Below are 26,154 nucleotides of genomic sequence, written 5' to 3' on the forward strand. Positions count from 1 at the left end.
ACAGCATGGAAGCTTCGTATGATGTCCCCCAGGGTCAAGAACCTTGGACGTGGAAGGGATTCCCTCCTGATCATCACATTCAAACGTGCTCCCACAAATTCTGTCACTTGAGTGGGAGTAAGGGTAGACTTCTCTTCGTTCAATATCAGTCTCAGCTTCAAGAATGTCTCCCTGGTCACTCTGATATGGGACAGTAGTTGGTCCATGGTCTGGTCCCTGAATAGCCAGTCATCTGGGTAGGGATAGACATGCAGATCTCTCCTTCGAAGGAACGCTGCCACTACCGCCATGAACTTGGTGAACAGTCTGGGGGCTGTGGAGAGGCCAAACGGTAGTACTGTAAACTGGTAGTGGTCCAGCCCTACCATAAACTGAAGATATTTCCTGTGGTGGGGGACGATTGAGATATGGAAGTACGCACCCTTCAAATCGAGGGCGGCGTACCAGTCTTCTAGATGGAGGGAGGGGATGATGGAGGCTAACATCACCATCCTAACTTTGACTTCCTTATGAAGATGTTGAGCCCTCTGAGGTCTAGGATGGGGCGAGGACCCCCTTTGGATTTCGGGATAAGGAAGTAACAAGAATAGAACCTCTTTCCCCTAAATGCCAGTGGGACCTCCTGTACCGCCCCAGGGACAGCAGCAAGGAGACCTCCTGCCTGAGCAGGGTCTCGTGAGAGGGGTCCCTGAAGAGGGGAGAGGGTGGAAGAGTAAGGAATGGGATAGAATATCCCCTTTGCACCATGTCCAACACCCAACAGTCCATGGTAATGGAGCACCACACACGGTGAAAGGGGGACAGTCTGTGGCAGAAGGGTTGATCTAGAGAAACGGCTGGTATTCCATCCTCAGGCGTACCTTCAAAACCCTGACTTGGGGCCCTGGGACTTGCTGGGAGGTCTCTGGTTTTGCTCAGGGAGTCCTCCTGACCTCCTCCTAGCCCCCTGGTGGTGGTAGCCCTAGACCCCCTCCTACTGTCAAACCTTGGGCCTTGCTGATAACCCCTCTGTAGCCTTTGGTTGAGGGGACGACGCTGCGGGGCTGGGGTATGGATACTGAGGGACTTTAACGTTGCCCTGGAGTCTTTAAGGCTATGCAGCTTGCCGTCCATTTGCTCTGAGAATAGTGCAGAGCCCTCAAATGGGAGGTCCTGCAGTGTCACCTGGACTTCCTGAGGGATGCCGGAGACCTGGAGCCAGGAACACCTACGCATGACTATGCCCATGGCCATGAATCTAGACACCGAGTCCGCTGCATCAAGGATGGCCTGCAGTGCCATTCTGGAGATTATTTTGCCTCCCTCCAGAAAAGCAGCAAATTCTTGTTGGGAGGCCTGAGGAAACTGGGCCTTGAATTTGACTACCGCCACTCAGGAGTTATATGCATATCTACTGAGCATTGCCTGCTGGTTTGCGATCTTCAGTTGCAGACCCACCATAGCATAAGCTTTCCCCCCCAACAGATCCAGCTTCTTTGGTTCTTTGCTCTTGGAATGGGTCCCCACTGCCCCGCCTCTCTCTCTGGCAGGCGGCCTGGACCACCGCTAAACCTGGTGGTGGATGGGTGAAAAGGTGCTTGTGCCCAGACTGGGGCACAAAGTACCTCCTCTCCACCCCCTTTTGAGTTGTGGGTATGGAGGCTGGTGTCTGCCACAGGGTCTTCATTATCTTTACCACCATTTTATTCAACAGGAGGGCAATTCTTGCTGGGGTGTCAGCCGTGAGGATGTCCACCATCGGGTCGGCCTCCTCTTTAACCTCCTCAGCCTGTACCCCAAATTTTGTGCAAGGCATTTAAGGAGCTCCTGATGGGTCTGCATGTCCATCGTAGGCATGCTCGGGGATGGGGTCAGCTAAGGTCTCGTCCGGTGATGAGGATGAGGATTCTGGTAGCTGGGGCTAAACCCCAACCATGTCGGTGGGTTCCACTTCGGTGCATAGGCTCTGCACAGGACCTGGTGGCAGTGGTTGATGGGTTGGATGAGCGGATTCTCCCCACAATGCAGGGGGGCTAGCTCTCATCTCCGAGCCCAGATCCCTGGTAAGGGGGGGTGGCCGAATGAGCGGACCTGCGGCTAGAATGCATCGAAGTCACCACTGACCCAGGTCTCGATGGGTCAGGCCCCTGGGCCTGATGATAGGCCCAAAGTGCCACTGCATGGGTGATTGCCACTGTGGGGGCCACATTTGGGACATGAATGGGCTGTGCGGCCTTGAACGGTGCTGAGATGGGGACCAGTGACCTGATCTGGAGCGGTGCCAGCATGTCGATCTGTGGGAAGAGCGAGAGACTCTGGAAGCGACTGACCGAAGTGAGGAAGCTGCGGAGACCAGAGACTCAATGTTGGACTCTGAGGAATATTCTGACGCGGACCACGGCGGTGCCAAAGACACCTGCTCTCCCTGCTATGCATGGTGAGCCGTAGCTGCCAGTTTCCTTCTATTGGCAGTACCGGCGGTGGCAGCATAGCATGGGGTTCCAGTGCTGGGACTCAGTGCCAGCGAATGAGATACCGGTGCCGGCGGTGCCATCACTAGCGGTGCGGTGGGCGCCTCACCGGGCTCCTGCCTGAGTGATTGCCTCGACAATGCCGACTGTGGTGCCGGGGCTGATATAGCCACCTGGCTCTCACGGTACGCACGCTCCTTTGAGCCATGCGGTGCCAGGCCTGGGGAGGCTGTGAGCTCTATCAGCTCCCAGGCCACCATGAACGTCTCAGGCGTGGATGGCCTCCAGACCTCCTCCAAGGACAAGTCCCGGCCCCCGGGGATCCCAATCTCACCGGGCTCCTTCTGTGGCGCACCAGCTCTCACGGGTGAGTGCCTTCATCCCACTTCTCAGGCAACCTCCCGCCTCTCGCCCTCTTGGTGGCTGACAGCACCAGAGATTGAGATTGGTGCTTGGTGCCAACTGGTGCCCTGATGCCACCGCATGCCTTCGTGCATGTTCTACATCCCTGGTTGACGCCGGTGTGCTCCTAGCAGACAGTGCTGTCTCAGGCACTGGGGGTTGAAGTGTCAACTCCATGAGAAGAAGTTTAAGTCTGGAGTCTCTCTCTGCATGCATGTTTTAAAGGACCTGTAAATCTTGCACGTGTCTGTTAAATGGCCTTCCCTCAGGCACTTTAAACAGTCTTTATAAGTGCATAGGTTTGGAGCACTGCTGACAGGGTTTAAAACCCTGAGGCATCGGCATGCCTTCCCCTCACAGGGAAGCGGGAAACAACTACTAACACTATCTACCTAAACCATCAACTTCTAACTACTTCTAATCAGTGAACTATTTACATAAGAAAGGCTAAGGGCGCACTTGTAAAGGCAAGCAAAGCATTCCAGCAACCATCAGGGGCCGAAAGAAGGAACTGAGGGGATGGAGGGCCAGCAGGGGATTATATGCACAGATATACCGACACCACTCCAGGGGGCTCCCCATCTGGCCCAACGGGTACTGTTAAGGGCAAAAAAGCTTTTGGAACTTGTGCATGGGGCACGCACACACATGTAGATGGAATGGACATACGCAAGCACTCGAAGAACATAAAACTTCCAAACGAGCTGTAGAAATTGTGAAGAGAGCTACTCCTTACTACATCTCTAGAGTATGTATAGCCAATATTTTCTCAACAAAAGCCTCATCTATAAATACCTCTTCTGGACTAACTAGCCTCATGAGGAAACAAAATCTCTCTCTCCGACTGCACGAACAAAACTACATTCCCTAGCAGTTGACTGCAGACTTCATGGAGAATGGACTCTGCACCGAATCCAAATACTACTGCATACTCTCACAAGATTAAAATGTTAAATCTAAACTCTGTTTGTACATTTTAAAAAAGGGAAATATTTTACAGAGTGCAGAATAGTCCAAAAGCAGTTTTGATTTTAATTAAATATTACACAGATTTTAGGCAAATCAAGATGTGTGGACCTATGAATATTTAAATTACTCCCACTGACATTAAATTGGACCCAAATGTGCATATCCAAAGGACAGAATTTGGCAGCCATATTGCCAAAGTGACTAATAACCTATGATGAACTGGTATTTTAGGATTGATTTACATGATGGACTAAAATATTGCAAAAATTTGCACATCATTTATAAAATAAAGAAAAATATAGTGCACATTGGAATGTGCATAACATTAATGAGAAGTAAACGCCATGACTAAGAAAAACAAAAACAATGTTGGAAAGTAAATTAATGGGATTACTTACGTTTTTAAAGCTTAATGACTACTGAATTAAGGCTACCATTATGAATGAAAACAACAAACATAATTAGAAGGGAGAACAAAGATTAAAGCAATAACAACAAGTTGTTCCTTCAGTTAGTACTACACAGCTTGAAATTTTTATGATATAAGATACTGTTACTGTGATAGAAAAACTAGAGAAGGTGGAGTAAATACTGAATATATTGATTTCCACATTCATTTCTTGTTTTGAAGCACAGTGAACAGATATGCTTGCAGTGTGGGAGGCTGGTACAAAATATGGATTTTTATCCTTAACTTTCAACATTGTATCCTGGCATTGCATAGATCTCAGATAGATATATGATTATGACCTAGAATACTAGTTCACTAAGGCAGAGGTCTACACTAAGGGATACATTTGACTTAAGATACACAACTTCAGCTAGGTTAATTGCATAGTTTAAGTCAAAGTATCTTAACTCGAATTTTGGTGCTCTCCACACTGTGGGAAGTGGAAGGGAGCACACTTTCCCTTCAACTTCTCTTATTCTTCATAGAAGCAGGACTACTGGCATCGACGGAAGCTCCCTCTCAGTTTGAATTAAAATACAGGACTATGTAGCACTTTAAAGACTAACAAGATGGTTTATTAGATGATGAGCGTTCATGGGCCAGACCCACTTCCTCAGATCAAATAGTGGAAGAAAATAGTCACAGCCATAGGGTACGTCTACACTACAGCGCTAATTCGAACTAACTTAGTTCGAATTACTTAATTCGAACTAAGCTAATTCGAACTAACGCGTCTAGAACTAAAAACTAGTTCGAATTAGCGTTTTGCTAATTCGAACTAGCAAGTCCACATTGAGTGGACCCGGAACAGGGCTTAAGGATGGCCGGAAGCAGTGCCGGCAGGGCATCAGAGGAGGACTTAGAGCGTGGAGATGCTGTCTCAGGCTAGCCGAGGGCTGTACTTAAAGGGTCCCGACCCCCACCCCGGACAGACAGTTCTAAGGGGTGCCCTGCTTGCAAAGCAGTCCTGGCTTGGATTGCCCGGAGTACCCACACTGGGCACAACACACCACTCGACCATCAGCCCGGCTGCACTTGCCGCAGGCTGCCATCTGGGGAGAGCGGGCAATCGGGGGGCTGCAGAAGAGCTTCCACCCCCAGAAGCCCGCAGAGCCAGCCCAGTCCTCCCCATCGGGGGCTCGTACCCCATTCCTCCCTCACCTCCTTCCACTTACCCTTCCCTAGCCCCCCTTCTTATTGATGTACAACATAAAGATAACGTTTCTTCCAACATTGACTCTGTCTTTATTGAACAAAACTCGGGGAGACTGGGAAAAGGAGGTGGGAGAGGGGAAGAGAAAGGCTGGGAGAGGGGAGGGCAACTAACATGATCAGGGGTTGGGAACAAGTCCCAGATGAAGAGAGGCTACAGAGACTGGGACTGTTCAGCTTAGAAAAGAGGAGATGGAGCGGGGACAGGATAGAGGTCTCTAAAAGCAGGGGTTGGGTGGAGAGGGTGCATTCATAAAAGTTCTTCATGAGTTCCCATAAAGAAGGACTAGAGGACACCAAAGGAAAGGAATGGGTAGCAGGCTTGAAACTAGTAAGAGAAAGTTGTTGTTCACAAAGCAAATAGTTAACCTGTGGAACTCCTTGCTGCATGAGGCTGTGAAGGCTACAACTAGAACAGAGTTTAAAGGGAAGTGAGATCAAGTCATGGAGGTTGGGTCCATGGAGTAGTCTTAGCCAGGGGGTAGGAGTGGTGTCCCTGCCCAAAGTTTGTGGAAGGCTGGAGAGGGATGGCACGAGACAAATGGCTTGGTCACTGTCTTCGGTCCATCCGCTCCAGGCTCCCTAGGATTGGCCGCTGTCGGCAGACAGGCTACTGGGCTAGATGGACCTTTGGTCTGACCCAGGACGGCCATTGTAAGCTCAGGGCTCAGGGTCGGGGGTCTCAGTGGACCCCCTTGATTTTCATGCATACCTGCTCCTGGGTGGCCAGGCTGGCAGCTCTCCTGCCCTAGCCGGCCACTTTCCTGTGCCTAGTGCGGAGATCGTGGACGAGGTCCACGATGTCCGCATTAGCCCAGGAAGGTGCCCGCCTCTTGCGGTCCAGGGCAAGCTCCCGGGAGCCGCCAGCCTGGTCCCGGGAAGAGGGGGTGGGCTGGGGGACATCGGGTGGGTGGCTCTGTGCCGTGCCAGGTGCAGGGTCTGCTGGCTGGGTGCTGGCAGGCTTGCACCTGGCACGGGCACCGTAGCCAGCCCGTGCCCCTTTAAGGGGTCCGGGGCCGGAAGGGGGGCATAGAGTTTCCCTGGTGTTGGCCAGAGTGGCCACCAGGGAAACCTGGGAAGGACTAGCCTCCCACTAGTTTGAATTAAGGGGCTACACACCCCTTAATTCGAACTAGTAAGTTCGAACTAGGCTTAATCCTCGTAAAATGAGGTTTTCCTAGTTCGAACTAAGCGCTCCGCTAGTTCGATTCAAATTTGAACTAGAGGAGCACTAGTGTAGCGGCTATGAATGTTAGTTCGAACTAACGTCCGTTAGTTCGAACTAACATTGTAGTGTAGACATACCCATATATACCAAAGGATACAATTTTAAAAAATGAACACATATGAAAAGGACAAATCACATTTCAGAACAGAAGAGGGATGCGGGGGGGGGGGGGGGGGGGGGGGGAGGGGGAAGGAAGGTGAATGCCTGTGAGTTAATGACATTAGAGGTGGGGAAGGGTAGATGTCTGTGAGTTAATAGTATTAGAGGTGATAATTGGGGAAGCTATCTTTCTAATGGGTAAGATAGCTGGAGTCTTTGTTCAGTCCCCCACGGAGAGTGTCGAATTTTAGCATGAATGCCAGTTCAGGGGATTCCCTTTCAAGTGCAGATTTGAATGTCTTCTGAAGTAGGATGCAGGTAAGCAGGTCATTGAGACAGTGTCCTTTCTGGTTGAAATGGCAAGCAACTGTTTTTTCTTTGTGATCCTGTCTAATGTCTGTTTTGTGGGCATTGATTCTTTGGCGAAGTGTCTGAGACGTTTGTCCAATGTACATAGCAGACGGACACTTACGGCACATGATAGCATAGATTATATTTCTGGAGGCACAGGAATATGTATTCTTGATCTTATAACTCACTTGGTTAGGCCCAATAATGGTGTCAGCAGAGTGTATGCATACCCCACACTCTATGCTAATATCTTTATGGCTGACCTAGAACAACGTTTCCTCAACTCCCGTCCCCTTTTACTCCTTCTCTACTTACGCTACATCGATGACATCTTTATGATCTGGACGCATGGCCAAGAAACACTGGAGACATTCCACAGAGATTTCAAGAACCTACACCCCACCATTAACCTCAGCCTGGACCATTCCACACGAGAGATCCATTTCCTGGACACCACAGTATAAATCAACAATGGAAAATTAGACACCACCCTCTACAGAAAACCCACTGACTCATACAGTTACCTACATGCTTCCAGCTCCCATCCAGCACACACCATACGATCCATCATCTATAGCCAAGCCCTTCGATACAACCACATCTGCTCTAATCCCACTGACAGAGACCAGAAACTTCAGGATCTCTACCAAGCATTTATAAACCTCAACTACCCACCGAGAGAAATAAAAAAGCAAATTGAAAGAGCCAAACGAATACCTAGAAACCATCTACTACAAGACAGACCCAAGAAAACCAACAATAGAACACCACTTGTCATCACCTACAGCTCCCAACTTAAACCTGTCCAACACATTATCAATAAATTACAGCCTATACTGGAACAGGACACTAAACTCCAAGAAGCTCTGGGAGACAGACCCATAGTCTCCTATAGACAACCACCTAACCTCAAGATGATTCTTACCAACAACCACAGGACATACCACACTAATACCAACCCTGGTACTTTCCCTTGCAACAAACACCATTGCCAGCTTTGTCCACATATTCACTCTGCTGACACCATTATTGGGCCTAACCAAGTGAGTTATAAGATCAAGAATACATATTCCTGCGCCTCCAGAAATATAATCTATGCTATCATGTGCCGAAAGTGTCCGTCTGCTATGTACATTGGACAAACGTCTCAGACACTTCGCCAAAGAATCAATGCCCACAAAACAGACATTAGACAGGATCACAAAGAAAAAACAGTTGCTTGCCATTTCAACCAGAAAGGACACTGTCTCAATGACCTACTCACCTGCATCCTACTTCAGAAGACATTCAAATCTGCACTTGAAAGGGAATCCCCTGAACTGGCATTCATGCTAAAATTCGACACTCTCCGTGGGGGACTGAACAAAGACTCCAGCTATCTTACCCATTAGAAAGATAGCTTCCCCAATTATCACCTCTAATACTATTAACTCACAGACATCTACCCTTCCCCACCTCTAATATCATTAACTCACAGGCATTCACATTCCTTCCCCCCCCCCCCCCCGCATCCTCCTTCTGTTCTGAAATGTGATTTGTCCTTTTCATATGTGTTCATTTTTTTAAATTGTATCCTTTGGTATATATGGCTGTGACTATTTTCTTCCACTATTTGATCTGAGGAAGTGGGTCTGGCCCATGAAAGTTCATCATCTAATAAACCATCTCGTTAGTCTTTAAAGTGCTACATAGTCCTGTATTTTGTTTCAGCTACACCAGACTAACGCGGCTACATTTCTATCTCAGTTTGAATTAGTGTGTCTTCACTAGACCTGCTAATTTGAACTGTGGACATTGACTATGGCCACTTCAATCTTATCTGTAGTGTAGACATGGCCTTGGAGACCAATCCTGTCCCAACAGAATAGAGTCAGCATTAAAATATCCAATGACTTTGATGAGAGTAGAATTGGACAACATATCTCCCAGTGAAGTTGGTTGGTTGAATCCACACGCCATACTCTGTTTTGAAAATTCAACCCAGGGTATTGCTAAATTTCCTGGGGTTTCTTAGTTTGTATCGTAACTAATATTATTTAAACTTTTTAAGAGAAAAATATTTAAGAATCTGTTTCTTTCAGGAAATATATATAGGATGAGGTGAGGAACAGTTGGCCATTGTTCACAAAAATTTCAACCACTTTAAAATAAGAATTACATTACTTTCAAAAGAAACGAAAGATTATAGAAAAGGTATGCATTTCCTTACAAACCCCTGATGAAAAATGATAGAGAATAGGGTTCAGCAGTCTGCCAAGTCCTCCTCGAATAAAGATCTGGGATGATGATAATAATAATACTTTTCATTTCTATAACATCTTCCATCTAAGGAATGTGAAGAACTTTAACATACATTAATTGAATGAGAGTACACAAAAATGCATTCTGCTTGAAAGTAATAAAGGGGGATAACAGTGAAGCGGAGATCTTTGCAGAAGATGTAAGAAAGTAACACTAGATATTTTGTCTCCTCATTACCTAAAAATTATGCAAATAAAATCCAATAAAGTAGTATTAATGTACCATTAAGGTTGCAAAATGTAGATGCCAGTAGTTTGAAATTTGAAAATACTATGTTCAGAGCTGCAACAATAACTTGGTCACATCACACTGTGTTGCATTTCTATTCCTGTTTTCCTTGTTAAATGTAAATGTACTACTTATATTTCTAATATATATAACAAAAATACGAGATGTATGCAATACAGATGAATAAATGTTATAAGAAAAACTTTAATTATGGAATTTCCTGATTCGAGTTCTGGATTTCACCCACTTAATGTCACACGATCACTATTTTTATGTACTTAAGTTGCAGAATGCAATATACTTCTTTCATTTCCATTTTTCTCTGGTTTCGCTGTAAGCACTCTATGCACATATACCCTAGCTTATAGTAAGAAATACTTCCACTCATTGCTTGAAAGAAAAAAACATTGCTAGCGGTTAATGTTGTTGCAATATTACAGGTTCCTTAATTGGTTCTCACATGGTTTATTCCTTTAGCAATATTTTCATGTGCTTAAATATGAAACAAGGAACTAATAGGTTAGATAATACTGCCAAACACCAGTTTTGCTTCTGGCCAGAGTATCCCATACACCTGCAGTCTCTAAAATATTGGAAAGGTTTCTAATTTTTTCTTTGGAGAAGAAGAATAAAATGCTCTCAAGAAGTTGGAAGACCTTTCAATCTGGCCAATTCATTGACGTTTTTGGCTGTACATCACAAAAGTGTAAAGAGGCAACTGGGAAATTTACTCACAGTATCTGAGATCAGGATAAATCAGGACATTGAATATATTCTCTTATTTTAAAAAAATCTCTTGAGATTTTTTAATAATGGGCTTTAGGTTAATTATTTCATAAAGGGTTGCATCATTGTACACATTTCACAAACAATATCTCACCCTGAACACTCAAAAGGAATCCTTGCTACGATGACTGCACATATTATATAATCAGCCAACCGCAGCAATAGTGGTGGCTTAATACTTTATTTCTGAAAACTCTTTAAAGTCTCACACAAACATTCAGGACCATCAAGCATTGGTTTAGCATTAGTATTCATGTGTAAAACAATCAGAATGTTCAGTTGTTGGTTTTGTGAGCTTCACTTTGATTTAAACTCCTCCATAACAAATATTTTATTTCAGCTCTCTAACTACGATATATAATTTTTTGCACTTTTCTAGTGGCATGTCAGCTAAAGATCTCAAAATTCACCACATAGGGGAATAATACTATCCCTGTTTCTGCAGATGGGTAAATTATAGGGTGACTAGACATCCCTTTTTTAAAGGGACAGTCCCATATTTAAGCTCTCCTGCAAGCATCTTGACTTTTTCTTAAAAGCTTGCCAATTGTTTGTCTGTCCCACTGCTGTAAGTACCTGAAGGTCCTGCAGTTGCTAACTAGATCCCTGTGCCGGCTAGGGGTTGGGTATACAAGACTGGTGACAGGGCACTGATGCAGCACATAGGGTATGTCTAGACAACATGCCTCTGGCGACACAGGCATGTAGATTATACTACCAGGCATAGGAAAATGAAGCAGCGATTTAAATAATCACCGCTTCATTTAAATTTACATGGGGGCCGCGCTGAGCCGATCAGCTGTCTGATCGGCTCAGCGCGGCTGCCATGTAAATTTAAATGAAGCGGCGATTATTTAAATCGCTGCTTCATTTTCCTATGCCTGGTAGTCTAATCTACATGCCTGTGTCGCCAGAGGCATGTAGTCTAGACGTACCCATAGAGTCAGCTGCTCCCCTTATTGGTCAGTCAGTGCAGCCCTGATGGGTGCCAGCTCTCGGCCAGAAAAGCTGACCCTTCCCTCTCCCCTATCCCATCTATTTCCAATAGTCAGCTATGAGCTGCAGTGGCTGGTGAGTGCAGACTGATTCCAGCTAGCAGCCAGTTACATGTCACCTCTGTTGTCCACTCATTGACCCTTTATGTGCTCCCTATCTTGCTGGACACTCTCTGCTTTCCCTCTTCACCTTTCCCTCTAGCCCTGCTGTTCCTCCATACTCACCTCCCATTTGTGCAGAGAACGTGTCCCTGGTAGGGATGCTGAGCTCACCAACAGCCTGTCAGTATATAGGTAGGTTCCTAGGTACCTTCCTTCCTCCACTGCCTCTGGCTGGTCCATTGCTCTGGGAAAGCCTAAACAATCCAGCCTAGAGTGCAGGCCAGGAGGTGACAAGCCCTGTATACGCCAAAGCCTTGTGCAGCCCTGGCTTGGGGAAGCCTCTCTGGGCATGTCTACACTACCTTGTTAGTTCGACCTAGGTAGGATAATTAGGGCAAGTGGAGTTGCAAATGAAGCCCGGGATTTAAATATCCCAGGCTTCATTTACATGTTCCCAGGTGCTGCCATTTTTAAATCCCCCTTAGTCTGAACTCCATGCCCGCGGCTACACGTGGCATGGAGTAGGTAGTTCGAATTAAAGATCCTATTGGATCTAAAGATCCTAACGGAATGAATTCTAATGGAATCACAGCACCAAGTACTAAGGGAGGCAGATCTATCCCTTGGGTCCCAATCAAGCATGGAGGGTGGAAAGCAGCAGGCAGGGTGGGTGAAGTCAGTCTGCCATCCTCTGCGTATGTTTGTGTGGGTGTGTTGTGTGTGTGTGACCCCTTCCCATGTGGATCCTAGAGCCTTAAAGATAAGAAGGTAAATAAAAAAAATCCAATTATGCAGCATTTCTTTTTAACTAGCCAATTAGCCCGTCATAAGACGGGATTTTCAGGTCTCTCCTCCACGTCAGTCTTCTCTCCTGAGCCTCCGGTCTCTCTCTCTCTCTCTCTCCCTCTCTCTCTCCGCCTCCTCCTGCTTCCTCCTCTCTCTCTCTCTCAGCTCTCCTCCGCCTCCTGCCTCTCTCTCTGTCTTTCTCTTTCTCTTCTCCTCCCCCTCCTGCCTCTCACGCGGGAGACCGTGGAGCCCAAATGGCCATTTTGCCTCCACGCTTCCCGTGCTGCATGGGGAGTGCAGAGCCCAAAAGGTCGCTTGCGCCACTAGCTCCCCCATGGCGGCCCGGCTGAGCGGCGCAGAAGTCAGCCAAGCGCCACGGCGGGAGGCAAAGGGGGTGGGGCGGTGATGTTCACGGCCAGGGGGTGAGGCCTGGAGCTGCTGTCACGCCACATGTCAAGCGGCTATTTGGTCTACCCCATGGCAGCCCGGATGAGAAGCGCAGAAGTCAGCCGAGTGCCACGGCGGGAGGCGAAGGGGGGTGCAGCGGTGATGTACATGGCCAGGCCCCGACCCCTGGGGGTGCTGCATGGGGACCGCGGCGCCCAAACAGCTGTTTGCGCCGCTTGCTCCCCCGCGGCAGCCCGGCTGAGCGGCGCAGAAGTCAGCCTGTTTTATGTACTTTTATTTTAGTTTGCACTTATGATTTGCTTTGCCAACTGCCAGACAATTTCATAGTAAATCAGTAAATTTACAAATTTTAAAAAATTGTTGAACCAATAGAGATTTTTGAAAAGACATCACATATTTGTTTTAAAATGGAGCCTTTATTTTTATCGTTTGATTTTAAAGCATTATCATCTCCTAAAAAGTGAGTATGAAAAATAGATTTTGCAAGTTTGTTGTTTATTGTGTCTCAAAAGTTTCCAAAGCAAATTTACCCCACTTGCAAACAAGAGTAGGTTTTTCTAACTGAAAAATCAAATTATTAATTTGAAAGTCTAAGTAGGTTCTTTCTGACAGTAGTATAACTCAGAAAGTACACAGGAACCCATTTTAGCTATGTTACTTTATTTGTTTACTACAACTGCATTTGAATTTTAATGCATTTTAATCTCTTCATCATAGCCAGGATAAAAATAAAACCAACAATCATTCCACAATCCTAAAGAAATCATTTTAAACTAAATGTTATAAAAACAGACATTAAAGAGGATATTAAGCACACAAGGCCCACCTTTTTCACATATATAATTAGTGTGCCAGTGTATGCAAATTGGGCAATTATATATGTAAATTGCCAAAATCCAACTGCATCCACAATTATCTGTTGTTGTTGTTTTGTTTTTGTTTTTGAATTGAGTATGTTCACAAATAGTATGTAAAATTATGAAAACATTTTATATGTGCAACTATATGTCTTAGAAAAAACACTAGGCCTAATTAGGGAATTATAGAAGTTTACTTTTCTAAACTTGCAAACAGACAAATACTTGCACTGAAGATGACTATGAATGAAACATCAAAAAAACGAAAAGGGTGCCAAAGGCTAAACTGTCATACACAGCAAGTAAATGGTTTCCTCCAGTTTTTTAAAACTAAGAATTGACTTTGTTATAACACAATTCACACTGAAAATAAAAGTCATTAAATAAAGTTAAGGTTATGACACAGACTGACAAAAGGAAGGAAATTCATCATTAAGGTGGAGGCATATCATATGGCCTCTTAGGCACAATGGGGCTGATAAAGAAAGCTGTTCAGGTGCTGCTCTGTTATGCCTAGCTATTGAAAAACATATGGTACTTTTCTCCATCACATGGGAATTTCTGTGCTTTCATCAGTTTGTGGTACACCCTTAATGTTCTTATGAAACGATCTTGCGGAAGTGTTGTGGTGAGCCAATCTGCTTCCATCTGAAGTACAAAATATACCATGATGCTTTAGGACTGTATCAGAGCAATTAGAGCAGTTTATCATAGTGTAAGTCTGTGGTAAATCCAGACACATTTGCATTTAGGCAATTCAATCTCAGTGCAAATCTGTGATGCATTACAGCACTGTGATATAATCTGTTTTTGGCATTAATCCAATCACAATAAAACTCTATGAGAAACTTTGATACATTGGGTTACTCCACTGAGTTTAATAGAACTGACCTCTTGAACTATTAAAACACAATAATAAAAATCTATTACATAGAGTTCCGTATCTCTTTAAATATGAAGCAGATCTTGGACGCCTATATGACTACACACCGTGGGAGTCACCAGATCTTGCTCTATAGTGTTTTCAGCAGCAACAGGTGAATTTGCAAATGTTTAGATGTTTCTATCAGATAAAGACCAAGACATTTTAAAATAATCATAGGAGACTGAGGGATTTGGCGCCCTGGGTTTCCCCAACTGCGGGGGAGAGGAGGAGAGGGACTATTGACAGGACACACATCCTGATTCGTGCCCCAGACCACCGGGCCTCCATGTACATTAACAGGAAGGGATACTTTTCGCTGGTCCTGTAGGCTGTGACTGACCACTGGGGCCAGTTTACCGACATAAATGTTGGGTGGTTGGGGAAAGCACATGGTGCACGTGTGTTCAGGAACTCTAGCAACTGCCAGAAGCTGCACACTGGGACTGTCTTCTCTGACCACCACATCAGGGTTGAGGACGTAAACATGCCTGTATGCCAGGTGGGGGATGTGGCTTATCCCCTGCAGCCTTTGTTCATGAAGCCCTACACCGGCCACCTCAACCACTCATGACAGGCATTTAATACCAGGCTGAGCAGGGCCCGCATGGTGGTTAAGGTTGCCTTCGGCTGCCTGAAGGCGCATTTCAGATACCTCCTCACCCTCCTGAACCTCAGGGAGCACAACATCCCGCATGTGGTGGCTGCGTGTTGTGTCCTGTACAACATGTGTGAGAGGAAGGGGAGGCCTTCCTGGCATGGTCAGGGGAGGAGGGCAGATGGAGGTGGACCACTTAGGCAGGCCTATGAGCAGCCGTACACGGCTGCCATCTGGGAGGACCTGAGGGAGAGTTTCTCCCCAGGGGAGCAGGGACACTGTTCTCTGGTCCACCCCAATGGGGGTTTCTGCTTCACCCCTCACTGCCGTCACTCCACTCATCCCTCTCTTCTACTCTTTCCCGACAATAAAATAAAGATACTTTTGTTTTGAACAATTAAACAGTCTGTATTTTCCAAAACTGGGGGGAGAGGTCAATGAAACTGGGGAGAGAGGGGAAAGAACCTGGGAAAGGGGAGGAGACAGGGTGGAAGAAGGGGGTGGTGAGAACCTTGGAGGAGAGAGAAAGGAACTGGAAGGGGGAGAAAGGGGAAGGAGAGGCTCGATCTGGGAGCGGTGCCAGCCTGTGTGGATCCCACTGCCGCTGGTGTGGGGGCCTCAGCATCCACAGGGGGGTGGAGAAGATGTGGAGGGAGAAGAAGGAGGAAGAGAGGGAGTGGGAGGAGGACCAATAGCTGGAGAGGGAGCTGGGTCTGGAACAGGAGGAGGCAGGATGCTGTGCAGCAGAGTGTGCACATCATTGCAAAGTGAGCAGCCCCGCCCAAATAGCTTCCACCAGCTCTCCCACCATAGCTGCAGGTCCTCCTCCACCCAGGGGTGGATAGTACTGTGCAGAGCTCGCAGTGCTGCCAGGTGCTGTCGCTGGTACTCATCCATTGGACATGTGCGCTTGCAGAAGCCTCAGGTGCAGGAGGATGAGGTGGAATGGGCCACCCTCCACTCACAGCTCATCCGGCTGTGGAGAACAAAGAAAGATGGTCAGTCATCCCTGGGGACACAATGCCTGAAGCCCGTCCCCCCTCTTCAAGCCGATAGCAACAGTTCACAGTGCAGTCGCAGCCGATGTGCTTGGAGCCAGGCCATGTGCGCTAAGGCCAGTGGTCCCTAATGTCCCTGGGAATGGGGACTGCCCTGAGACTGTGGCCATGCCCGTGTGCGGGAAAGCTGAGTGTGTCTGTGTGTCGGGGGGAGAGGGGGAAGGAGGATGTCCCCTGCCTCCTTCTAGAGGTAGCTTGTGGAGAGAGGGTGTCCCACCCCGGGGTCAGGAGCATGGCAGGTCTCTCCAGACACCATGTGGCCAATAGCCCAAGGCTCCTGTGTCACAGCCTTCTAGGGTCAAGTGCCCAGGAGTGGCATGGCACATGCTCCCATGTGCACAGATTGCTGCGTGATCCGCGGTCAACAAGGGCCAAGCATGGAGTGCCTAGCTACCCCCCACCCCTTGAATGACGAGAAAGTGATGGCACTCACACGATGTTCCTTCCCTGGCCTCGGACGATGTTTGCGAGATGTCAGCAGGGAGGCCTCGGGGCTCCTGGGTCAGCTTGGTACTCAGACTGGCCTCGTCCTGGTCCTCCTCCTCGTCACCATTGTCTGGGCTCCCAGCAAAGAAGACGATGGGCATCTCCACCCCGGAGTATATAACTGCGGGGGGGAGGGATTGCCCCACCCCACCTCCCAGGATGCCGTCCAGCTCCTTATAACAGGTGCAGGTGTGGGGCTCTACCCCCAGATTGGGAGCTGCCCTCCTTTGCCCTGGCATAAGCCTGGTGGAGCTCCTTGACTTTTATCCGCACCTGTTCTTGGGTGCGGATGTGGTCTTTTCTCCCCAGACTGTCTGCCATGTGGCCATAGATGTCCATTTTCCTGTGTCTGGTGCAGAGATCCTGGAGGTTTGTCTCATCCCCTCAAATCTCAGTAAGATCCAGGACCTCTGCACCAGACCAGGAAGGTGCACATTGCTTGCGGCCCCTGGCAGGCTCCTGGGAGCTAGCTAAATGCTCCCGTGGAGCAGTGGAGGGCTGGCAGGCACCATCAGTCTGGCTCATCTTGAGCCTAAATGGAGTCGGGGCAGCTGCAGGGTGGCTCAGGGCTCTCAGGTCTGCTGCAAGGCACAAACTCTGTCTGCAGAATCTGCAGTTTTAAGGGCTCCAGCGGAGGGGGGGCGATAGAGTTTTCCTGTGTGTGGACAGAGTCGTCAGCAAAGGGCTGGAGGTCCTTATCTCGAAATAGCCCCTATTCCCTGTCTATACAGCCCCTATTCTGAAATAGCTATTTTGGAACAGGCGCTATTCCTCGTAGAATGAGGTTTACAGAACTCAAAATAAGCTGTCCACTATTTCGAAATTATTTCAAAATAGCAGTTTGGCTGTGTAGATGTTTGCAAAGTTATTTCGGAATAGCAGTCATTATTCTGAAGTAACTTTCTTATGTAGACATACTCTTGGAGAGCAGCACAAAGATTCCCATTGGAAGGTATAAAAAAGAAGGGGAAAAGAAACATTTATATTTATACTGGGACACAGTAAAAACTACCAGGCTACATCTACACTGGCATGATTTTCCGGAAATGCTTTTAACGGAAAAGGTTTTCCGTTAAAAGTATTCCCGGAAAAGCGCGTCTAGATTGGCAGGATGCTTTTTAGGAAAAGCACTTTTTCCGGAAAAGTGTCCGTGACCAATCTAGACGCGCTTTTCCGCAAAAAAGCCCCAATCGTCATTTTCGCGATTGGGGCTTTTTTGCGGAAAACACTACTGTGCTGTCTACACTGGCCCTTTTCCAGAACAGTTTTCTGGAAAAAGACTTTTGCTCGAACGGGAGCAGCATAGTTTTTCTGGAAAAGCACTGATGATTTTACATTAGATCGTCAGTGCTTTTCCAGAAATTCAAGCGGCCAGTGTAGATAGCTGGCAAGTTTTTCCGGAAAAGCAGCTGATTTTCTGGAATAACTTGCCAGTGTAGACACAGCCCCAGTGTGGCATAAGTGTTGTCTCAATATACCAAAAGAAGGATAGGAGACATTTGATATAGATTTTGATCACACCACATCTTTATTATATAGATGTCTAGTACTACCTGACAGATAAAATGTAAAGTGCAAGAAAATCCATGTTTATTCTTATCATTGCCGAGGGCTCCACCAGCCCCTTTTAATTTCCATCCCCAGCTAGCCTATACTAGCCCATATCTTGAACCTTACCATCCACCACTCCTGTAAGAGGGTTAAGATGGATTATGAAAATGTGGTGGTTGGCTCCCTGCCATACCAATCTAAGAAGACCCCAAATCCACTCTCCCATTCCATTCCTTTTTCCAGTACCTCTGTTTAAATCCTTTGACAAGCCATTTATCTGATCACTGGATACTTCCCACTGGACAGCCACCCAACCTTAAAATATTAATTGTGACACATGGCCTACCACCTTTTCTTCTTCCCAGAAAAGGTTCTCCCTGACATTCGCTGCAGGGGAGGCAAAAAAGCTTCACTCTACCAAAGCCAATCTGGTGGCACAAGAAAAATTCCTTCCCAGTCCCCCTAAAAAGGAGCAACTAGCTTAATGCCTACAGCAGGTCCTAACCCAATTTATTATTCACCTTTGCTAAAGGATGAAGGGTGGGTGATGGCTTTGCTTGCTGCATGGAACAAAGAAGATTTCCCTGATCAGGGTTTGCACCTTTATATCTTTTCAGACCCTACGTTCCTGGGGAATGAGTCAGTGCTGTAAAGCTGACCACCATCCACCTCTTTGCAGACGTCTCTCACCTCATCCCTACCCCCAGGCATAAGGTAGAGCTGTCCTTCTTTGGCAAGCCCAGGCAACCCTGCCCCACTTTATTTGTGGTGAAGTTGTTATGAAGAAATTCCCTGCCAAAAAAATTACATAACCAGAACATTGTAGATAATGCAGCAATGCAATGGGGAGACAAATCTGATTGATGCATGAGAGTCAGAGATATATTCTTTGTTACCCAAGCTATGGCTGAAGTCCTGTACAGGAAATGAGCACAGTATAATAAAGTCAGAAGCTGAAAGTTCCCTGTAAGCAATGGCAGTCTGGGCCACTTAAACCCTTAAATTGCTTATTTCTAACTTAATTTGCTATCCCCTATTGATGGCTCTTTTTGGCACAAAAATCTCTATCCATTATGCTGTTCTGCTAAAGAGAGTCTCAGTGACACCTCTTCAGTCTATTTATAATGGGTGCCCCAGCAAACCCTACCACTCTTACTGTAGCCTCACTGATGGGAAGACTTTCTCTGAGCCAGTATGGAAGAATAAAGTTGGCCCTATAAGGACTGACCTCCTCCTCCTCTCCTATGGGCAGCCAGTCTCCTTGTGGGCTTGAGAAGGGGTGTTCCTTGGCTAGATGGAGGAGTATAGCATTAGCCTATTGACTCCTGTTTGGGTCTTATAGGCCTGTCCCCCTGCCTCAGACACCATCTTGTGTCTTGGAGGAAAAGTCTCTCTCACTTGGGACTAGAGTAAGACTAGGAATTGGAACCTTGCTATTTGGCATCATCTACTCAACTTTCTGGGCTTGAAAGGAATATTTCCTTCACCGACAGATTGGCCTGGCCAGGGTGTTTTGATTTTTTTTGTTTGTCTAGTTGGGTTTTTTTGGGTGAGGGTTAGGGGGTGGGTGACCATTTTCTCTCCATTCAGCAAACTGAGGATAGGTTAGACTGTAAAATTAATATTGTCACAACCTGACAGATACCCATTGCAGTTAATTGTCTGGTTCTCTGACAAATCAGAATTGGAAGCAGATTAGAAAGCATTTCCTAAAAAAGGCGGGAACAGGGCCAGGGCTTCTAATGACTGATACAGCAAGGACACCAACTCTTTTCCCTATGCCACTAACTCTTGCACAAGGGAAGGGTGGTGAGTGGCAATGAGGACAGGTATCAGCCCTACCCAGATCACATATATTACAGGAGAAAGGATGACCTGCACTGGACAAGCTATTGTCGGAGGATTCACAAATATTTTACTTAATAAAATTAAAGCCTGGTTAAACCACATTCACAATGTCTTGTTTTTCTTCTTGAGGTGTCTAGGACAATAAAATGAGGACATTTTGACATCAGTTTAATGTTTATTAAACTCTTTATTACTAAAGTAGTGGTACTTGATTAAGTTTCTAATCTAAAATATCCAAAATGCAACTCTGATGACTCCCTTCTTCTTATTTCTATCCATCGCTACATTAAGGCTGAAGAGTATGGATGTTATGCACAGTTTCACAGCAATCAGTTTAAGAGATATACACTAATCTGTGAAAAGTTATCTAGAGTGCATTTAAAAAATGACGGACTTTGTAGAGAAAAGGTGCTGTATAGTTTCACTCTTCAGTCAGAAATGATGGAGAAAATAAAAAGGGAATTATCTGAAGTGGTCACAGGAAATATCTGCTATCATTTAACAAATACAAATAAAAAAACATAAAAGAAAGAAAATAAAAAGAACCTATCATTGTATGAATCCATGCTGCTTCACTACAGCATGGACAATCCTAGGATCAATAAGTAAAAAGAATGAAAACGTACAAATGTTGACGTATCTACTGGGTATATGTAATGGCTAAAATCTCTCCTAAACAGCTGACTGACCTGAGACATATGTACATCATGGCTGGAACCCAGGTACTTGGCAGCAATGTCTGTGATGAAGTCAGCATCACAAATGGATGTTATGTTCATGCTCAGGGGCTGTTTCCTATTTCTACAGACCTGTGGGAAAAAGCTATAATGATTAGGTGCATGAGGTCAGAGCTATAGGGAACTGGGCTAAGAAGCAAGGGTTTTCCTTAATTTTCTGTTGCTGAGTGAATGAAAACCTACAGTATGCAATGTATGATTCAGAATAAAGAATCATAACATTGGCTAACTACAATATTAACATGGCATGCTCACCAGTGAAATGAACTACTGATTGATTATTTGAGAGGCTGAAGGGTCTAGCATGATTTTGCTAGTGATGTTTTCCTGTTTCTCAGGTAACAATCACAAAACTCAATGATGACACTACCAAACAAAGGAAAACTCCAAATACAACACTATCTATCTGTCACAGTCTGCAAACATCCTTCTCATCTCTTTGCTCAGCATTATTAGAGGAGAGAAGGTGTTTGATGACATACCCATATGACACACAACACAGATAGTTCCTATTCAGGTTATCTGAGCATCCTTCCCTCACTTGTTTGCTATTGAGCCTGCAGTACCTAGAAGTGCCATTACTAAATCAGAGAGTAGTCAGTGTACAATGCATGTTCACATTGAAATTAGTCAGTGGAGATGTCCATGTTTACTGTATGCTGCTTACTATGGTGATTTTCTTCATTTATAAGGTAGAAAATAAAATGGCATTCACAGAAATTTTTATGCAGCAAAACTTATTTCTAGAGATTATTACTAAGCACTCATTTGCTAGAATGTATTTGTAACAACAAAGATAAAAGTGTTTTATTAATTTGGGGATTTATTTTAATCACAATTATGATTTCCAGATAACCTCTCAGAAAACATGGAACCTTCTAAACAAAGTAACTATTTACTACAAATGTACACATAACGAAGCAGGTTTGAAGAGATGCATCTGCTCTTTGATGTCATTTGTCATGAGAAAGGTGGCAACTATCATGGAAGAGGGGAAACAGAAAATACCATGAGCCAAGCAAACATGCGTGTCAAAGTACTAAAAGTCAACAATTAAGTAATAGTATGATAAAACTTACATTATTTTTACCCACCTTGCAGTATAATGCAGACTTGGCTTGAAGACTTTCAATATGGGGTTAGAATAAAACAATGAAAATCTCACAAAGCTGCTGCCCACAGAATAAGAGTAAAATGAATGTTTTCCCACCTGCTGTTTTAACTGATGCACTAATCTGTCTTTCTCTCGCTTAAGAGCCATTACTTCCTCTTGTGTCTTCTTCTTCTTTGAAGCAGACAATTCAAGCAAGGCAATGTTTGCATCTTTTTCACTGATTGCAGCAAGCAGTGCTTCCTGTCTGATAAAATAAAAAAAAATTGTTTCTCATTTAAATACATCAGAAAACACTGAGGAATATTTCTTGTCAGTAATCGTTGAAAAATCATTTACACTTTGAATAGTCATCCAGTTGTAAATTGTGGCAGGTGTTATAAAATCATGAAAAGGCTATGTTCCAACCAATTAATATATCAGGTTCTTGTTTTATCCATGTATTTCATTTGAAATTTAGCTGAATACATGTATTACATTATATAATGCAATTTTTAGCAGTTTTTTAAAATTCTGTCATGCTGGAACCAGTATTGGACATACACTTTTAAAATACATTTTGCTTAATCTAAGTAAGTCCACATTAGAAATATCTAACAAGAAAGACTTAATGCTACAAATTACATATATTTTTCCAATCAGTTATTTGTCTCTGTCTTTCAGAGGTTTTACCACACAGGTGACAATTCTCTGGACCTTCCTCTCATTTAGTCAACAGGCTCTGTTTTCAAGTTATCAGTGATTGCCATAATATAAGAGTACTTTCTGACAAAAAGGGAAAATGATGAAACATGAACCTCATGGTTATTCTCTCTCTTTCGCTCACTTCCCCTTCCTCTTTATCTATGTTTTGGAGCCATTAGCATTTGTCAACCATGGCATTCATTACAATAATCCCACAGTGGAGATGAAGGGACTCATGCAGGGATGTAAAAGGGTCTTACTCTCCCTTACATTCCTAAGCATTCTTGAAGCCAGGGTAGCCATCTTTCCCTTAATTTCTTAAATAATAATAAGAATGTATTAGATTTGCATAACGTGCAATGAAAGGAACAAAATGATATTTCAGTTGAAAAAAACACAATATATATATATATATAAGCTTTTAGAATAGAATATGTAATGGCCTGTGTTTTCCTTCAGAAATACATAAGCTGCAAGGATGTGTACACTCCTCTCCCGGCCTATTCAGCATGGGAGTCACAGAACAGCTTGTTCACGTGTCTGCAGATAAAGCACCAGTCTGGAACACTCAGCTCCATGACCCTCTCATACAGGAACCCATCAATCCTTCTCACAAAGTTCCTGGAGAAGCCTGCCTTACTCCAGCCTCCGTGGTAGGACACCTTCCCATGCTAAGCCGCCAGTAAGTATTCTGGGGCCATGGAACCACACACCTGTGCAGCAAATTGCCCAGGGTCATGCCTGCATTCAGTCAGCAGTTGCTTCCAATCAAGCACGATGATGCTGAGAATGGTGATGACCTACATGGGAACCTGCTGGGAGGAGTTGGAGAAGGGGAAACCATTAGCATTCTCTCCGGCAAGTGGCATCTGCCATTCACACACACCTTCTCCTCCTCTCTCCCCCACTTCAGTGGGCAGGGATAGAAGTTCTCTCTCTGTGGGTGGCTGTGAGTGCCAAACCTAGCATGTGCGGGACACAATTGGAAACTGAGTCATACCATCCCCTCTACCCGCCTGCAAGCCCCTGGCCTGGCCAGCACCTTCCCATGCCTGCTTGTCTCTGGGTTGCGTGTATTGAAATACTCCCCTCGGACATTTGTGTATCTGCTGGAAAGTGCCCACTTTAAACATATGGCCATGCTCGAAACATATTGCGATTGTCTGAACTGAGATCTTCAGTGTTGGCTCAGAGATTAGGGCTAGGCTTTATACAAATTGTCTCTTATGATAACTGTCCTTGTAACCTTTCTTCACAGGTAGGACAGCTGCGAGCTGGGCACCCACCCTCCCATCTCCCACTGCATCTACCTGCCTGAGCGGGATCCACAGGTGGAAATGAACCTGGGACGAGCTCATGAGAGAGCAGATGGTCTGCCTGCAGTCCCTTGTGCAGGGACTCAAAAGAGAGCGCACCTGGATCAGACCACCAAGTGAGAGGAGCGCTGGGCTAACTAGGAGGAGAGAAAGGCCACCCTGGAACAGCTTGTGTGCCAGCACAAGACTACATTCTTCACCCTCATCTCAGTGATGAAGTGTGTGGAGGCATCCTTGAGTGGGTGACCAGCCACCTCCCCGCCCACCAGATGGCTTTCCCTGCAAGGGTCCCCAGGGACTGCCAGGGCCCCAGAACATGGGGGGGGGCCCTATAGGGAAGCTGTAGCCTCCAGGTCACCTGGAGGCTGATGCCAGTCCCAGCCTCATCCCTGAACTCCCTGCCCTCATTATTCCCTTTTGTATGTCCCCTGAATAAAGACTCCTGCTTTTTCAAGAATGATCTCTTTATTGCTTGCTCTGCAGGGAAGGGAGAGCAGGAGAAGGGATGAGTGGGAGTTGAAAGACACACACAGGGAATGTAGGGGCCCCTTGAGCTGAGCGATGGGGGAAGAGTCTCACAACTGGCCTTGTGTAAAACTGTTCTTCAAGGCCTCTATGATGAGCACAGCCCCTTACTGTGCTTTCCTGATGGCACTGGTGTCCAGTTGCTTGAACTTCCTGGCCAGGTGTTCTGCCTCAGCTTCCCACCCTGGCAGTAATGTTTCTCCCTTGTTCTCACACAGGTTGTGGAGCACACAGCAGGATGCTACCATGAAGGGAACTGCACTTGCTGAGATCCAGGTGGGTGAGGAATCCTGAACCTCCCCTTTAAATGCCTGAATGCACATTCCACCACCATTCTGCATCTGCTCAAGCTTTCTGTTGAATGCCTTGCTGGGGTTCAGGCTTCCCGTGTAGGACTTCATGAGCCAGGGGAGCATGGGGTAGGCTGCATCATCCAGGATCACGATGGGCATGTCCACCTCTTTGACTCTGATTGTCTGGTGGGGGAAAAAAGTGATGACTTGCATCTTTCTGAAGAGGCAAAGTTCCAAAAGATGGGGGGCATCATGTACCTTTCCCAACCATCCCACATTCATGTCAATGAAGCACCCCTTGTGATCCATGAGTGCTTGCAGCAGCATGGAGAAGTACTCCTTATGGTTGGTGTGCTCCAAGGCCAGGTGGTTGGGAGCCTGGATTGGAATGTGTGTTCTGTCTATGGTCTCACCCGCAGTTGGGTGTGCTGTCCACATTGCCAGAGTGATGACCCTCCATAGCAAGATATGGTTGATGGCCTTGGTTACTTGCATGAGCATGGCCCCAACTGTGGATTTCCCTACACTGATTGGTTCCTGACTGAATGGTAGCTGTCTGTCATGGCAAACTTCCAGAGTGCAATGGCCACGTGCTTCTGCACAGTAATGGTGGGTCTCAGTTGGGTGTCCTATTGCCTAAGGGCAGGGGCAAGCCACTTGCAGAATTCAAGGAAGGTGGCATTGCACATGCAGAAGTTCTGCAGCCACTGCTGATCATTCCATCCCTGCATGATGACACAGTTCCACCAGTCCGAACTCATCTCCTCCACCAGAGGTGGCGTTCTACTGTGTCCAGGGAACGAGAGGCACACACTGTAGCAGGAGTGCTAGGACTTAGCTGGGAAGGGCCTGAAGGCCTTACTGTGGTTTGTGCTCCTTGTCCTCCTCCTGTTCCTGCTGGAGCAACATATGGGCACTCTCAATGTACAGCTCCATGAGGCGCAACATGAGAGCCATGAACATGGCACTGCTTTGCAGCAGCTCTGGGTCTACGGTTGCAGAGCTGTGACATCTGCATGGGCAACTACAGCACAACAAGGCATGTGCCCACTGTGTCCCTCTTCTGTGGGGAAGGAGTGCCTTGTGAGAAGTGGGTGTGGAGAGGAGCCCCTGTAAGCACCCATCACTGTTTGCCAGACCAAGCAGACACTCCTGGTGTGCACCCCAGAGTACTTCCTGAGGCTCTAAGTCTGAGGTAGGCTCCATTAAAAATGGACGTGCTATTTTGGATTTATTGTGTTACTTCCCCATAGTGAGGACACGGAAGTTTGAATTTGTAAATTTGAGTTCAGAATTCAAATTTAGTGAATTCAAAATCATTTCCTAATGTAGATAGATCATACATGATTTGAATAGAGATACAGAAACAAGGTGAGGGAATATACTCCAACTATATCTGA

At 46.0% G+C, this 26,154-nt stretch overlaps 1 protein-coding gene across 8 annotated transcripts in view; it reads right to left on the reverse strand.

Annotated features, from left to right (window-relative positions):
• ERC2 (ELKS/RAB6-interacting/CAST family member 2) overlaps nucleotides 1-26,154 on the reverse strand; it is a 1,139,467-nt gene that overhangs the window by 283,542 nt on the left and 829,771 nt on the right. For 6 of the 8 annotated variants that reach the window (XR_016350432.1, XM_075938890.2, XM_089781199.1 and 3 more), the window contains 2 exons: nucleotides 22,036-22,183; nucleotides 20,778-20,897 (listed from right to left, as the gene is read on the reverse strand). Coding sequence is in view for 7 of the 8 variants with exons in the window: in XM_075938890.2 (XP_075795005.2) it covers nucleotides 20,778-20,897; nucleotides 22,036-22,183 (268 nt within the window). In the remaining variant the exon portion in view is untranslated. The remainder of the gene's footprint in view (nucleotides 1-20,777; nucleotides 20,898-22,035; nucleotides 22,184-26,154) is intronic. The other 2 variants (XM_075938891.2, XM_089781200.1) reach the window with 1 other exon arrangement.

Source organism: Pelodiscus sinensis, chromosome 11 (assembly GCF_052426305.1).
Source record: "Pelodiscus sinensis isolate ZL-2025 chromosome 11, ASM5242630v1, whole genome shotgun sequence".
Lineage (NCBI taxonomy): Eukaryota > Metazoa > Chordata > Testudines > Trionychidae > Pelodiscus > Pelodiscus sinensis.